Consider the following 15593-nt stretch of genomic DNA (forward strand, 5'->3'; position numbering starts at 1 on the left):
CATTAGCCCACGAGCCATCTAGTCATTGAATGGACATACTTTGCGTTTGGCCAAAGCTAGCAAGCCTCTTGCGGTGTTATTATAGTTATTCAACACAGTTTGGCGAATGATCGTCCTCTCCAACTACTTTACCTACAAAATTCTTTAAGCTCGAGTAATATCTGTTGTTTTTTTTTGTTTTTTTTGTTCTATTTAACGCCGTAGCGGCAAAGGCGCAGCCGCCCTTGCGGCAGACCTCCCGAAGGGTATATGGCGTGGAGGGCCGTAGGCTCGAGCTATATACTCTATAGTACACGCCTTTTCCTAACGTCCTCCAAATCTTGCCCGTGGGCTACTGTCTGTTCTATCCGTCCCTAGTTCCCGCTGGTTCCCTAGTTCCGTTGTTACCGTCTGTCCCTCTAGGAGGAGAAATTCGTAAGTCGGGCCTAGGTCAAGACCTAGTCCTTAGTACCGCGGGCAGATCTTCTGAAAGAAGTCTGTCACGCGGAGAAAGGCCTGGAAGCCAATAGGATCAGTGATTAACCCCTTATAGTACCGCTCAAGAGATCCTATAGGTCCTATAGGATAGAGTGGGCTAGAAGGGTGGAGGGTAGGCCACTGATACCTCCTCACTAGGGTCTTTTGGCAGTAGACTAGATGGTCTACCGCCTTTGCCTCCCCGCAGGAGCAGGTAAGCAGTGCTTCTGTATGGTTAAAGCGTTGGTGGTATTGTTCGAAGTCTCCATGGCCTGATAGGGCTGCTAGGAGATGATGAAGGATAGCCCGCGGCAGGGCTAGTTCGGGAGCGCAAGCGAGGGTGGCCTTGAGTCCTAGCTGGGTATAGCAGGATGTTGCCTCCCGTTTCCACCATTTTCTGTATTGGCGACGTATACGCTCCTTAGCAAGCCGTTTGATCCCTGATAGAGTTGCTAGCTGTCCTCTTGGGACTAGTAGGGTTGTGTCCTCCTTAGCTAGGCTGTCTGCTTCTTCGTTTCCTTTGATACCTTGGTGCCCAGGAGACCAATGGGTTCGTATGTCGTGTATCCTGCCTACCTCCTGGATCTCAAGGAAGGCCGCTTGTTGGATCTCTGAGCAGTCGGCAGAAAAGGTGGATCTGGAAGGCGGTATGGGTACTTACAAACGACCCCTTACATACCACTTCTGAGAGGCCGTGGGCTCTGCCCACAACCTCCTCCTTCCACCTCAAGACGCAGCAATAATAGACCATTATTGACACTTCGTTCCAACCGTACGGTTGCCCTGCTGACGTGTATACCAACACTGATCAGTGGTTGAATTCCACTACCTCAGATCAGCAAGGCACACGGGCTTCAGAAGAGTCAGTTCCGATTCGGTGATCAGCTCTTTACCTATTAAGTTAGGTGACTGGGACTCACTGGTAGAATCCGGTCCGTTCTGTACTACACACATTCGACCTTCTCGATCGCGGAAGCCTCGAGAGCTCATATCGTCAATTACGATCCTTTCCGCCAGTCGACCGCCACGGAAGCAGCAAGATCACCAACTTCAATCCATCATACCCTCATCTCTAGTCGTCCGACCTCACGGCTCTCACTCCACTTGCCGAGCTCCAATTACGGCTACGAGGAGCGGCAATTTTTACGACCTCGTTTTTGCCTCCTTCCGTCTCAAGAGAACAACCTGAGACCCTTAGTTTTTGTCAGACGAGAGCATCGACCGTTTGCTGTGAAATCACCGCCAAGCTAGATTCCACGACCTTCCGGCTTCCTCGCCAACCTTTCGACCTTCCAGCCCGTCAAACAGAAGCAGCAGAATTTTTCAACAAACGGAATCCGTGGCCAATCAAGTAAACGACGCTTCGATTACGCGGCTTAACGTCGACGCTGACCGCCGAGTTAAGTGTGGCCGTCGAGCTGCCTCGCGGTTACTTCTGTCTCTTCTGAAGTCAACCTCATACACTATACTCCTCCGATTACATACTTTCCATCTTCCAGCACTTTGCTTACCATGGCCGGAGCGTCAGACTCTGCGACGCCGTCGTCGCCTCCCTCGCCTAGAGGTCACCCAGCCTCGCTCGTCAAGTCCCCGTTTCCAATTCCACCCAAGCACTACCACGAGGTCGACCTTGAGCAATGGGGCAACTACGAGTTCGACGCGGGCCAACTGACACCTGAGAAAGCCAAGAGCATTGCGCTCTGCATCCTCGCCTGCTACGAGCGTCAGCCCAACCTCATTGGCGAGCTTCTGTGGAGGGAATACAAGGCGGACTTTGAGATGTGGACCACTGATGACATCAAGCTCATCGGTAGCCCGATCTTGAAGAAGTTGAGGGACTACCTTGTTGACAATGGAGTTAACGTTGGCAGCGCTACAGGAGGCTACCACCACCGGCTCTGCCGGCTAGTCGAGTTGGATAATATGCCGACGTGGACCGACGAGGAAATCCACGCGGCCCGCAACAAGTCTGCCCGTCTTCGCGAGATTACGAAAGACCTCAAGTTCCTTGCCACTCTGCTCCCCGACAGCACTTCGACGGCAGACCTCCTTCGCGAAGTCAGAGGCACTGCCCCTCCTCGAACACCCGCTCGACCTCAAGCTCGACCTCCTGCCCAACCCGCGATTCCACCGGTCACATCGAACCCGCTGGGCCACGACCTTCCTCCTTCGGGCCAACAGCTCCTCGGTAATACCATACTCGACGAACACCTCGTACGTCAGCAATGTCATCCCTACCTTCCTTCCGAGAACATCATGCCCGACACTCGCTCCCTTGTTGCCCTAGCCAAGCTCTACTCCGATGAGCGCAAGTACGGCGGCGACAAGTACGAGATCTTCACGAAGAAGGTGGCCATATTCAGAGACCTCTGCCGTAAGGCAGGGATCGACCAGTCTGGCTACGCAGGTGCCTTCTCCGAGATGCTCAAAGGCAGGGCAGCATCTTTCTACTTCGACAACCTCAGTCAATCAAGCACGACCATGACCTTCGACGACATGTGCCACAAGGTCAGGGATTACTTCGAACCTCCTTCCACTCGACTCACATACCTCACCGAGCTTCGCGATCTTAACTACCGTTCTATAGCCCGCGAGAACCCGGGCAAGTCGGGCCAACAAGTGCTTCAAGAGCTCGTCCAGCGGATCTCAATCCTACACGACGCTCTTGCCCCATTCGGTTCTGGCTTCAACATGCGAGATCAACTACTTAACTGTTGTGAAGGCATTCCAGAGTGCCGCCACGTCTTGCTCGCACCTGAAGAGACCTTCCAGGGTGTGGTCCGTCAATTGAACGCCTCAATCTATACCATCGAGCGCGAACGCGAACGCGAAAAGCCTCAGCAGTACCTACACGGTCCTTCCGTCGACAGCAACAACAACACCCCCGAGTCGTTCTGGACCGACCGAACATACCGTGGTCAAGGGAAGGAAGCGCGATTTGGATCTCGAGGTCGCCCTGGACGTGGTCCTCAGCGTAATAAGAAGTGCTACGTCTGTCACAAGCCCGGCTGTTGGTCGACCAAGCATTCCGAGGAAGACCGCCGCAAGGCGTACGAGAAGTTTAAGTCAATGAGAAGCAATCGCGACAGTCAAGATACCAACAACCGCACCTACTTTCAATTCCTCGATTTCTACGAGGGCATTGAGCCTTCCGTCGAGTCTTCCACTCACAACACCGCAGCCAACGACGAGAGCGACACTGAGGCGCTGATTCGATACTTCGACGAGCTCGACTTCGACCACGAGGACGACGATAATGATACCTTCCACGTCTCAACCACCTACTTCGGCGAAGCCACTGCGAGCAGTAAGGCCCTCACTGAGATTCTCGCGTCCCAGGCAGTTGAACACGGATTGACCCGAACGACGTCAATGGACGAGTTCGCCGAGCCCACCGAGCCCGCCGCCTCCTTCTCGTTGGAAGGAAGGTATAACTCAAGAGGGTTCCAGGGTATCATGCCCGACACCGGCGCCGCTGAGTTTTCCACTGCCGGCTACCAACAATTCCTTGCGCTGCAGAAGTTCCGTGATATCACACTTGATACCACCACTGCTGGCACCGTTACCATCCGCTTCGGTGACAACGTCGGCATCAAATCAATTGGCTCAACCACTGTCTCCACCCCCTTCGGCGACATCACATTTCACGTCTTGCCAAGTAACACCCCTTTCTTGCTTTGTCTGGCGGACATGGATAAGATGGACGTCCACTTTAACAATGTCACCAACCTCATGGTGAAGGGAGACATCACTGCTCCAGTCGTTCGCAAGTGGGGTCATCCATGGCTGTTGCTTCTCGACGACGAGAGGGCAATGGTCCATTACCTCACGGAGAACGAATTGCGCCGTCTACACCGACGCTTTGGACATCCATCGGTCCCGCGTCTGCTGAAGGTGCTTCGGCAGTCAGGTAACGAGGTGGAGAAAGTGGCCCTCGAGCACATCACGAAGGCATGTCAACAATGCCAGTTGAACAGCCAAGCTCCAACCAGGTTCAAGTTCACCCTGCGCGACGAGTGCGACTTCAACTACGAGGTCATCATGGATGTGATGTATCTCGAGAACCGTGAAGGCGTCAAGTGTCCGGTTCTGCACGTCGTCGACGTAGCCACCGGCTTCCAGGCGGCGAAGTTCCTCAATAACATGACCGCTAAGCACACGTGGGAAGTCTTCAGGCTCTGTTGGACTGACGTCTACCTGGGGCCCCCGGACTGGATTGTCACCGACGCTGGCCGGAACTTCCACTCTGCGGAGTTCAAGGCGGCAGCTCGAGCACTTTCGATCGAGGTCAAGGAGGTGCCTGTCGAGGCTCATAATAGCGTGGGCATGGTCGAGAGGCGCCACAAGGACCTCAGGAGGGCATACGATATCCTCATGGCGGAATGCCCCTCCTTGAACGCCGAGTCTGCACTTCAGACCGCGGTCAAGGCAATCAACGATACCGCCGGTCCCAATGGCCTCGTCCCTACACTACTCGTCTTCGGAGCTTTCCCTCGCACCACAGACAACTCTCCCCCATCACCAGAGATCACCCAACGTGCTGAAGCAGTCAAGAAGGCAATGAAGGAGATCCGCCGTCTCAACGCCGAAAGGAAAGTCGCAGACGCACTCGCCACTCGCAATGGACCCGACATCACTTCAACCATCGCTTTACCATTGCAATCAGACGTCAAGGTCTGGCGGGAAGGCAGGGGATGGGAGGGCCCGTTCAAGCTGATCTCCACCAACGGCACCACTTGTACTCTCGACTTGCCGAGTGGTCCAACTGATTTCCGCGCCACTATGGTCAAGCCGTGGTATACGGAGGCAATCGACCCTTCGACGGCGATGGAGCACGTAGGGCGCCTACCTGATGGGTTGTCTGCCAATCAGCCTGTTGAAGGTGCCGGCCGCGCAGACGAAGTCATCCTGGATGAGATCGTCGTCGCCGCATCCAAGCCAGACGAATCGTCAGCCCGATGTACCAAGCGGATCCGTCGACCGCTGGGAAGACGGAATGCCACTGCCGTCGTTCACTTGACAACCAAGGAAGCGACCAACCTCAAGCTAGCTACTCAACTTCGCAAAGATGGCACCATCACCGCACCCGGCAAGCCTTTCCAGGAGTCCACTAAGCTGGAGCTCGCCGGCCTCATTGAGCGTGGCGTCATCAGGTTCGTCAAGTTAGGCCCTGAACACGAGGGCATCAAGATCTTCAAGTCCCGCTTCGTCAACGAGATCAAGGGCATTGGGTCCAAGCCATACGAGAAAAGCCGCCTCGTCATCCAAGGCTACAACGACGACGGCAAGAAGGTCATCCTCACGCAGTCGCCGACGATTCAGCGTGCAAGCCAGCGTCTGCTTCTGGTGCTCGGCCCTACACTTCTCCCCCTTGGTTACTTCATCTGGGGCCGTGATGTCACTCAGGCATACACCCAGGCCAAGGAGGCACTCAGAAGAATGATTCTCGCCTACCCACCTACTCGGATCCGTGACAAGTATCCCCCTGGCACTGTGATCCACGTCGTCTGGCCATTGTACGGCTTAGCAGAAGCGGGCACATACTGGTACGCGACATACAGCAAGCACCATATCAAGAACCTCCAGATGGTAACTTCGACGTATGATCCATGCTTGCTGATCTCAACGGCTGAAAGTGGCTCATTCGGCATCATTGGCATGCAGACTGACGACACCATGGGTTTGTCTGACAAGGAATTCGTCAAGAAGGAAGACGATGAGCTCAAGCGCGCCGGACTTCTGGCCAAGCCCAAGCAGATGCTCACAATTGACGAGCCGCTGATCTTCAACGGTGGCATCGTCTCTCTGCTGGGCAACGGCAACGTCACCTTGCGCCAGAAGCACCAAGGCAAGAAGCTCAAGTTGGTCGATCCCGCGGCACGAGACGCGCAGAAGCAGTTTGTCGAGCAGCGGGCGCGAGGCGCCTATATTGCGTCGATCTGTCAGCCCGAGGCGTCTTTCGACACATCGTACGCGGCTCAGCATCAAGTGAATCCATCGCCAGACGACTACGCAGCGCTAAATCGTCGTCTAAAGTGGCAAATGGATCACTTGGAACGCGGGCTCACATTTGCGCCGTTGGATCTACCCACCGCCAAACTCTTCGTCTTTGTGGACGGCTCATTCGCCAACAACGCCGACATGTCGTCTCAGCTTGGTTTTGCCATCATCCTCGCCAATGAGACCCAGACAGACGACAGCTTCACGATCCACGGCAATCTCGTCCACTTCAGCTCCATAAAAAGCAAGCGGGTCACTCGCAGCGTTCTGGCATCAGAAGTCTACGGCATGGTCGCAGGAGTCGATATGGCTTACGTTCTGTCAACCACACTCGAGCTCATCACTAACCGGTTGGACATGCCGAAGATCCCAACTATTGTCTGCACCGATTCGTACTCGCTCTACGAGTGTATGGTGAAGCTCGGAACGACAAAAGAGAAGAGACTCATGATTGATATCATGGCTCTTCGGCAGTCGTACGAACGCCGCGAGCTCTGCGAGGTGCGTTGGATTAGTGGTGACGATAACCCCGCCGACGGATTCACCAAAAGCAATGCCAACAAGAGCCTTGAGCGATTCGTCAACGATAGGACCATCACGGTCAAAATGGAGGGATGGGTAACGCGCAGTTGAAATAGCAGCACACTACAGGCGGCAAGTCGTCCAGCGAACGTATACGACTCTCGGGCTTCGGCTTGAAGAGAAACGCACGTGTTCGGGGCGCAGTCAGACCGACGGAAAGCTCTTTTTCAACTACGCTGGATTCGTCAATTTCCGACGAATTATCGAAATGGAGGTTCAGGAGGAGGATCTAGGGAATAGGATTTTGGAATTTTTGTGCGGCAATTACAGCGGAAGCTATGCCAAATTTTCAGTAATCGGTTTTGACAAAGCTGGAGAGGGGATGCTACCCCTGGATTCTGCGGTCTCGACTTCAACCGCAGAACTCAGCCCCAAATCCACTGCCTTTTCTGATCACAATTAAAAGACTGCCAGTGTTGGATCTCTGAGCAGTCGGCAGAAAAGGTGGATCTGGAAGGCGGTATGGGCACTTACAAACGACCCCTTACATACCACTTCTGAGAGTCCGTGGGCTCTGCCCACAACCTCCTCCTTCCACCTGAAGACGCAGCAATAATAGACCATTATTGACACTTCGTTCCAACCGTACGGTTGCCCTGCTGACGTGTATACCAACAGGTAAGTTGTCCGTGTCCCGTTCGATGCGTCCAGTCCTCGACTGACGAATGATGCATGAAGGACCCTTCTACACCAGCAGTGCTGCCAACGGCTTTGGTGTTACGGCTGTGGGCAGCGTTGAGCACACCCAAACCGCAGCCTTTACGGTAGTTGCGAGGTCAAGCAACAATGAGACACGCGAGATTGTGAGTCTTGCTCCCCCTGGGAGTCTTTCCTACCTAACAGTATCGCAGCTTTATGTTAGCTCCGACACTGCGCAGTGGACGCTCAACGGCACAGCACCCGCCCACTTCCTCAATCAGAACTACACCGGCCTTGACTCTTGCGACGTCTGGGAGTTCTCTGGTGTTTCGTCAGACTGTGTCCTCATTTTGCCGTGAGTCTCGATACGTCCCGATGAGGGAACACGTCCGTTCTCGTGGCTGACAATTCCCCATGCACAGCCGAAGCACATACATCTGCGAGTGCTGACAAGTCCTCGACTCCAACCTTTTCGGAACGAGCGTCAAGTGGGGTTTCTACTACAACTTCGAAGATGCTGCCTGGGAGATCCCGAACAGAAGCGTCTACAACCCTGAAGAGCAGCCCCTCGGATGTAAGTCACTGTGCCTTAGAACGCGTTCAGACGTGCTAACGTTGAATATCAGTTGGTCTCATCAGTCAAGAGGATGGGAAGTGGCTCGTCCAGCAGAACGAATTGGGTCGCAAGGTGGATTTTGAGTTCGTAGCCAATGGTGGCAAGGCAGTCGGCATTCCCGGCGCCAACTCCGAGTCTATCGCCGGTGCCATTGACTACTTTTCCTCATGGGGCTTGACAGTCGACGGTCGTCTCAAGCCTGAGATCTCAGTTCCCGGTCAGTTCATCAAAGCACTCTTTCGCGCCTCTTTTCTTCCACGAACTCCACACATCAGGCGGTTCTATTCTCTCTACGTATCTGACATCCGAGGGTGGATGGGCTGTTTTGTCTGGAACCAGCATGGCCACACCATACGTGAGTTGCTAATTCAAAGTACCCTCAACTTGCTCTGACAGAATTCGCCTAGATTGCCGGCGTCGCTGCCCTCTACTTCTCATCGAACGGCGGCCGCTCCAACATCGCAAACAACGCCGGCGACTCCGCTCACCACCTCATCGCCTCCAGTGGCAAGCCCATTGCTCACCATGATGGAAGCGGCTCCTTAGCGTAAGTTTCTTCCTCGATGTCTCTAAATCCACTCAAGCCAACGAGCTACAAGCCCCATCCCCATGCAAGGAGCCGGCATCGTCGACGCTTTCAAGGTCATAACTTACAAGACATCCATTGTCCTTACCGTCATCAACCTCAACGACACGGATCATTTCCAAGGCACGCACGAGATTAGGTTCGAGAACAGAGGAAACGAGACCGTGACGTAAGTCAAACCCCCCACTTCCTGGCACCCCCCTGTTTCTGGCACCCACAAAAACGCGAAAATCCACCACAACCCAATGCCCACCCCCAACCTCCTTTTATCACAACATTTTCAATTCGCGTCCAAAAGGGCTCATCTTTTGCACATACCTTCTTCTATATCTAATGCCTCAATATACCGAAGATCAGCTTCGTCAGGCTCTCGAGGACATCTCAAACGGCAAGAGTCAAAAGAGAGCCTCATTGGAGTATGGGATACCACGATCAACCCTCCAACTACGTCTCCAAGGTGGTCAGACTAGGAAAGTGGCTTTTGCTGACTGGCAGAGGCTGTCTCCTGACCAGGAGAGTAAGCTGGCACAATGGGTTCGCATTCAGGCTTCGCTGGGCCTCGCACCAACGCACCAACAGGTAAAGGAATTCGCAGAGCGAGTTCTGGCTGCTGCTGGGGATACCAAACCACTGGGAAAAGGCTGGATCTATGCCTTTGTGAGAAGGAACCCTATCATTAAGGTTCAGAGAAGTCGTTCTATCGATTCTAGACGCGTTAATGGGGCATCTACTGAGGTCATTAGGAACTGGTTTAAGTTCCTCGCTATCCCTGAGATCAAGGACATCAAACCAGCCAACAGATATAATATGGATGAGACTGGCATCCTCGAGGGTCAGGGAGCTAATGGGTTAGTGCTGGGTATGGCTGAGACGACGTCTGTTCGCAAGAAACAACCTGGGTCGAGGGCATGGTTCTCTATCATTGAGTGTATCTCAGCCTTGGGTAGGGCACTTCGTCCTCTTATCATTTTCAAGGGGAAGACAGTCCAACAGCAGTGGTTTCCATTACATCTCGTTCCATACGATGGGTGGGAGTTCACAGCAACAGATAATGGCTGGACTACAGACTTAACTGCCATTGAATGGTTAGAGAAGGTGTTCATCCCACAGACTATGCCTGAGGCTGAGGGGGAGGCTCGACTGCTGATTGTGGATGGGCATGGGAGTCATACGACGACAGACTTCATGTGGAATTGCTATATTAACAATATCCATTTACTGTTCTTACCACCACACTCCTCTCATGTCCTCCAGCCTCTTGACCAGTCTGTCTTCAGCCCTGTTAAGTCAGCCTATCGGAAGGAGCTCGGTTACTTGTCTCAATGGAACGACTCTACCATTATAGGTAAAAGGAACTTCCTGGACTGTTACCAGAAGGCTCGACTTGCTGGTCTATCAGTCTCGAACATCAGAAGTGGTTGGAAGTGGACTGGTCTACACCCTGTGGCGATGGTTAAGCCCCTGATGAACCCTATGGTGCTACCTGAGCCTCCTGCTAAGCCCACCACACCCAAACCAACTAGTCAGGGCAGAAAGCGATGCCATAATGGTCAACAAACTACCCCTGTTGAGCCATGGGATTCTGCCTCCTCTGCAGTGGTCTGGTCGACACCCAGGAAGCTGGCAGAGCTCAGCGGTCAACTGCACTTATACACCCAACTCGACAATGATACCAGCACTCAACGGCTGCTATTCAGGAAGGTGAAAAAAGGCTTCACAGAGCAGGCCTGGCAACTGGCAGCTGCCCAGCAGCAACTAGCTCACCTGAGGGCTCAAGTTACCAACGCTGCAGTGAGGAAGAGGAAGACTGTTCAAATCGATCCCAACACGAAGTTCGCGAACATCAGGGATATCCATCGGGCTCAAATCGAAGCGGGTGAAAAGGAGGTTATCACGGCTGAATCCAGCGACTCTGAATGCCCTAGTGAGGCTGGCAGCTGTATTGTAGTGGGTGTGGCTGAGGATCAATAGTTAATAGTAATGAGGAGGTCGGGTTGTGATCCGATCGTTTTTGTGGTGCCAGAAACAGGGGGGTGCCAGGAAGTGGGGGGTTTGACTTACAACATTGTTCACGAAGCCGGCTCCACCATCATCACTAAGCCCGATTCTGATCCTGTGGTCGCGTTCCCTCCGGTCCCGTACTCCTCGACCGAGGGTGAACTGGCCACAGTCAAGTTTTCAGCGACCGCGCTCGATATAGCTCCTGGCACAACTGGAGTTCTGACGGTAACCTTCATTGAACCTGCCAGTGTTGATGCGAAACTGTTCCCCATCTATGGCGGATACATCAACATTGTTGGTTCCAATGACGAGTCTCTACGCGTGACCTACGCTGGTAAGTGCATAACGCCAGTGTAATAACAGCGCCATAAATCACTAACAGTCCATAGGTATCAAGGGCAGCGTCTATGGCAGTAACATCTGGGCCGACGAATGGATTGACCCCGTCATCCAAACCCGGACCATGTGCTAATCCAAGAGAATGATACCTTCAAGATGACCATCGAAGACACTTTCACCATTGACTTTGACATTCTGTGGCCTACTCGAGAGTTAAGCTTCGACGTATGTATCTTGAATTCTCATACCACAATCCGGGATTTCAACTGCAAGTAGCTAACTCTCCCAAAGCTCGTCGATCCCTCCTGGGAGCCCACAGACTGGTCCTATCCGTTCTTCTCAGGCCAAAACAACTACGTTGGTTCTCCCCAGCACTACAACCTCATCTCGGACGCCTACTTTGACGCTCCTGTCCAGCAGTACCCGCGCCTGCCTTCGAGCACATGGTGGCCGAGTGGTAACTTCTCGCACGGTAGTGCGATCGAGTGCGGCGAGTACAAAATCCTGTCAAGGGCGCTTCGGACTTATGGGGATTACCACAATGTGAGCGACTGGCAAATTAGGCTCTCGCCTAAGATCATTGTCGACAAGAATAAGGCTTAGTCTCTAGCCTTGGCTCTGTACCAAGCGCAGCGCAAGACCGATATCAAGGAACTTGAGAGTGCGTGAACGGGTTTGCCGACCGCGGTGTAACCACCGTTGCATCACACTACGAATTGTGCCCATGGTCTTTGAAAACTTGAGACTAGTGATTGGCTGCTAAAAGGGAAATATGAGACAGTTGGAGAGTAATGTGCAAAAACATGTCTGATGATGTTGGCGCAGCTTTCATGTTGTGGCACAACCATTTCGGGCTCGGCCACCCAGCCACCCAGCCTCTCCACCTCTACTTGAGAAGAGTAATGCGGCATTCCATTGGTTGCCTGGTCTCTTCCACTCTATCGAAGATGTAGTGAACACTTTCCACGGGTACTTAACTCCCCTTGTCTTCCATCTTCATTTCCTCGGACCACAAGTAACAAAGCACCACTTACATCCCAATTAACACGTACGGGCTACAAGCTGCGGAAATAAAGCACTCCAAGGACAATGGATGAAATGCCTCTACCATCTCCGACCTCAGATATAGAGGCGCAATACGACAGCCGGATACGCCTCTCTTGTCAAAATTCCAGGAAATCAACGGCATCGCTTTCTACCCTAACCGAACAAGGAACACAACTACAGTCTCCTCCACAACACGACCATGATTCTGCCGATGAGTCTACCAATTCAAATCAACCTAGTACCTTGGATGTAGACAGTCACTGTTCGAAGAAGTACAAGCCAGTCGCTACGGAAGAAGATGGTCCAAATCATATCGAGTTCAAGAAACGTGGTATCGAGGCTTTCACCATTATCACCGACTCCGCCTCAATAACCCTTCCACTGGCACTGGCTGTATTCGTAATGGTACTCTGGCATCTTGATGGCCGGGAAGCCAACATGGGCACATATATCCACTGGGAAAATGCTAAGTTACCTAAATTCACCCGGCACTACTGCGCCTTGGAGTAGAACGGAACATACGACCATGGGTCAGCACCCACCACCGCGCGCTATTGTGTATATATATTGCAGCATCGATATAAGAAATAGTCAGAGCCAAATTTTGGCCAGTTGTCGTCGTATTTACCTTCGCACTATCGCGTTCTTGTGGATGGGGTTGTGGATTTCGCTCTTGTTGGCCACTTGCCCCCCTTTTCCACAATTCAACCTTTTCGCCTGTTTTGACGTCTTGGCAAAACGACGCCTTCCCAACGTATTTCTTGTCGGAATGTTCGTTCTAGTAAGATACAAGGGCCTGTAGTTGATCTCATAGTGGGGGTGGCGCAGTCAAGCCCCAAAGAGGGAGGGGGTGGCGTTCTGTGACGAAATAGGAATAGCATCAGCACTCTGTAATCATCACATCACGTGCGTTATCACGTGATTCTCTCATTTGTTCCTATAGCACCTTTCCTTGCTCGATTTTATTTGGGTTAATACAAGCCACTTTTGCCACACTTCATATGCCCATTGCTGCATGCCATAACTCGTGGCACGTTCAGAGCTGACCAAGCAATGCTTCCTCCCGAGTCAACCTCAAGGGTTTGGAAGATGTAAGACTCGAAGCTTTGTCGCGCCGGCAAATCAATGCTCTAGAGGAGGTTTCCAATTATACATATCTAAGCAATACTGTACAATTATGCATTCTATTTACAGCTTAGAAAGTAGCCCTGTGTCAAGCGAACGTGTGTCAGGCGATCGGGCGGAGACAAGCCACAGGATCTAAAATCAATAAGTTATTTTATTTTCAATAAAGCCAGCTGATTATAGTAAAGCGCGGCGCTCGCTACCGCAGGCATATAAGCAGAAATTAGATGAAATTCGCCTCGAGAAATCTGCCTTCCGTCAATGTCTTCTGGTGACTTACGAGGTGATGTTCTCTGGCGCGGTGTGCCATGCGAGATCAGAGCTGCCTTATCTACCTATCATCAGAAGCTGCATTGCCGCTGAGAAGAACTGAGACTTCGCATCAGTTCCAGACGTGCACATGAGTCTCGATCCCCCACTTGCCCATGAGAAGACCAGCCACACTGGTAGTGTATTAGCTTCATCGTTTCAATATTTGTCAACCACAAAGCGAGGTAACAAGTGGAAGACGTATATAGTAAGTGGCTTGTTCCCTCTACGTGGGAGACCCGTATGGGGTCGTATCTATATACCGTACGAGACGGGCAGTCGTCTTGTGGAAAGCGGTATGGTATGGCAGTAATCGCCAGCGCCACACGTGGCGCTGCGACATTGTCTGGCTTCGTGATACCGTCATCTCTTCCGAGAAGGTGGGAACGGTGCTTAGCATATGCATAGCCGCAAGAAGGAAAACAGGGTTGAAATGCCAGAACCGAAACCAAAGACGTAGTAGTGCAGGTCTACCAAGTTCCCCGAACGCCTTTGCGCTGGTTGGTCGTCATGGCCTTGGTCAGCCTTGTCAACAGGAGCAAGTGACTTGAACAGGGACTACTCCGGCGTCAACCTTCAGAGACAACCCGGAAATCAACCATATGAGGCTGGCCGTTGACATTGTGGTCGATCGTGAGCGGGCATTACCCTCGAAGATGAATGCGGCAGGCTACAGTAACTGTGTTTCAGGCGCGACTTTGTCTGGTCCTGAAGCAAAAGAAATTGGTTCGTCATTGACACCTTTGCCAATTGTATCTACCTCGAGATATGATGATTCGGCGTTAGATCATGTTCATGGTGTCGTAGGGTTAATCAGGCGTTAATTGCTACTCAACGGCGTCGTTTTTGCGACACATGATCTGTATCGTTAGGCTTGTGTTGTTTCTTGCAGCATAGAGGCACTCTCAGGCCGAATCCGGCATCACTCAATAAACCATCTCTCCACGGTCATGAGTGCAAACCGACTGCCAAGCAGCAAGTGCCAAGCAGCAAAGTGATTTGAAATGAAATGAAATGATCCTTGGCTGGACGGAGATGTCACTAGCGCGGAAGCCAGTGAAAGGCTGCCCTGAGTCATGGTCAACGCTGAGCAATCTGCCACTGCCAGCCTCATCCGTGGCCGTTTAAGGAGCCGGACGGAAACGATGTGCCTCTCGCAATAGCAGCACGCCAAGTAATAGTTTGCGTATCCAAAAGCGTCTCGTACGCTAGAACGGCTGTGCTCCGCGGCACGGCGGTCTTAGCTATGGTAGCCACAAAGCCAACTTGCGATCCGCTAGAAGAGTACCGGTCTGCAGGGATGAGCACTCGGCCGGTCCCCACCCATCTCGAGATCAACAAAGTGACCTGTCCCCCGTCTCGAGAGTCTCGCGCACCCTGGCTCGCTCCGTCAGGGACGTCCACGACGGGGCTTGGTCACATAAGGGAGCGTTCTGCCAGGAAGCGCGGTACGTGCGGGTCCGCATGGTGCCGCCACCGTACGAATCGCACTGCAAGGTGCACCCACCTGTGGATGGATGACAGGGGATGTGTAATCTACTTCTTACTGTTGGTGCTCCAGGCGACGGACTCCCGGGCCCGAGAAGGCCTACCCAGTACCACCGTCTGTGGAGCCATTTGTTCCCACCGGTCGACAAGGCGCGCTTATACAAACAGTGTCCTTCCCTCACCTTAATTTCTGATCTTCGCAATCTCTTGATTCTTCGGTTTCTCAATTTTCTCGACTGCCCCTGTCTTGTCAGCGTTAGAGCCGTGGTCTGACACACACACACACGTATTCGACGGACAAAACACCTACGAAAGGAATTTTCAGCCTATAGAACCGAGCCGTAGTCGCGGAAAAGAGCACGACACATTCCCCACAGCCAGGAGAAGCGAAACGAGGCCACTACT

At 52.7% G+C, this 15593-nt stretch overlaps 4 protein-coding genes across 4 annotated transcripts; all 4 read left to right on the forward strand.

The window, feature by feature from the left end:
- Positions 1 to 7706: 7706 nt before the first annotated feature.
- On the forward strand, positions 7707 to 8844 carry BDP81DRAFT_454907 (peptidase S8/S53 domain-containing protein; the record flags this gene model as incomplete). The annotated part of the gene is made up of 6 exons (XM_060593007.1): positions 7707 to 7841; positions 7890 to 8032; positions 8160 to 8251; positions 8304 to 8510; positions 8569 to 8648; positions 8701 to 8844. 6 exons carry the CDS (start codon positions 7707 to 7709, stop codon positions 8842 to 8844), a joined length of 801 nt encoding a protein of 266 aa, XP_060438880.1.
- A 1895-nt stretch (positions 8845 to 10739) lies between these two features.
- BDP81DRAFT_140673 (uncharacterized protein) lies at positions 10740 to 11671 on the forward strand. The gene is made up of 3 exons (XM_060581825.1): positions 10740 to 11214; positions 11270 to 11444; positions 11511 to 11671. Exons 1-2 carry the CDS (start codon positions 10860 to 10862, stop codon positions 11350 to 11352), a joined length of 438 nt encoding a protein of 145 aa, XP_060438881.1. The 5' UTR covers positions 10740 to 10859; the 3' UTR covers positions 11353 to 11444; positions 11511 to 11671.
- BDP81DRAFT_440434 (uncharacterized protein) lies at positions 10901 to 12073 on the forward strand. The gene is made up of 3 exons (XM_060591506.1): positions 10901 to 11214; positions 11270 to 11444; positions 11511 to 12073. The coding sequence occupies exons 2-3, from the start codon at positions 11376 to 11378 to the stop codon at positions 11820 to 11822; spliced, it is 381 nt and encodes a 126-aa protein (XP_060438882.1). The 5' UTR covers positions 10901 to 11214; positions 11270 to 11375; the 3' UTR covers positions 11823 to 12073.
- Positions 12074 to 12262: 189 nt separating this feature from the next.
- BDP81DRAFT_440435 (uncharacterized protein) lies at positions 12263 to 12862 on the forward strand. The gene has a single exon (XM_060591507.1). It carries the CDS (start codon positions 12309 to 12311, stop codon positions 12774 to 12776), a length of 468 nt encoding a protein of 155 aa, XP_060438883.1. The 5' UTR covers positions 12263 to 12308; the 3' UTR covers positions 12777 to 12862.
- The last annotated feature ends 2731 nt before the right edge of the window (positions 12863 to 15593 follow it).

This window comes from Colletotrichum phormii (assembly GCF_030913505.1).
Source record: "Colletotrichum phormii strain CBS 102054 chromosome Unknown BDP81scaffold_32, whole genome shotgun sequence".
Classification (NCBI taxonomy): domain Eukaryota; kingdom Fungi; phylum Ascomycota; class Sordariomycetes; order Glomerellales; family Glomerellaceae; genus Colletotrichum; species Colletotrichum phormii.

Excerpts from the sequence above, each read along its gene's own strand:
- BDP81DRAFT_140673 (XM_060581825.1), top strand. The coding sequence starts at position 10,860 with ATGAGGAGGTCGGGTTGTGATCCGATCGTTTTTGTGGTGCCAGAAACA. Across the intron at positions 11,215-11,269 it reads TCTACGCGTGACCTACGCTG|GTATCAAGGGCAGCGTCTAT; the intron begins GTAAGTGCATAA and ends AACAGTCCATAG.
- BDP81DRAFT_440434 (XM_060591506.1), top strand. The coding sequence starts at position 11,376 with ATGACCATCGAAGACACTTTCACCATTGACTTTGACATTCTGTGGCCT. Across the intron at positions 11,445-11,510 it reads CTCGAGAGTTAAGCTTCGAC|CTCGTCGATCCCTCCTGGGA; the intron begins GTATGTATCTTG and ends ACTCTCCCAAAG.
- BDP81DRAFT_440435 (XM_060591507.1), top strand. The coding sequence starts at position 12,309 with ATGGATGAAATGCCTCTACCATCTCCGACCTCAGATATAGAGGCGCAA.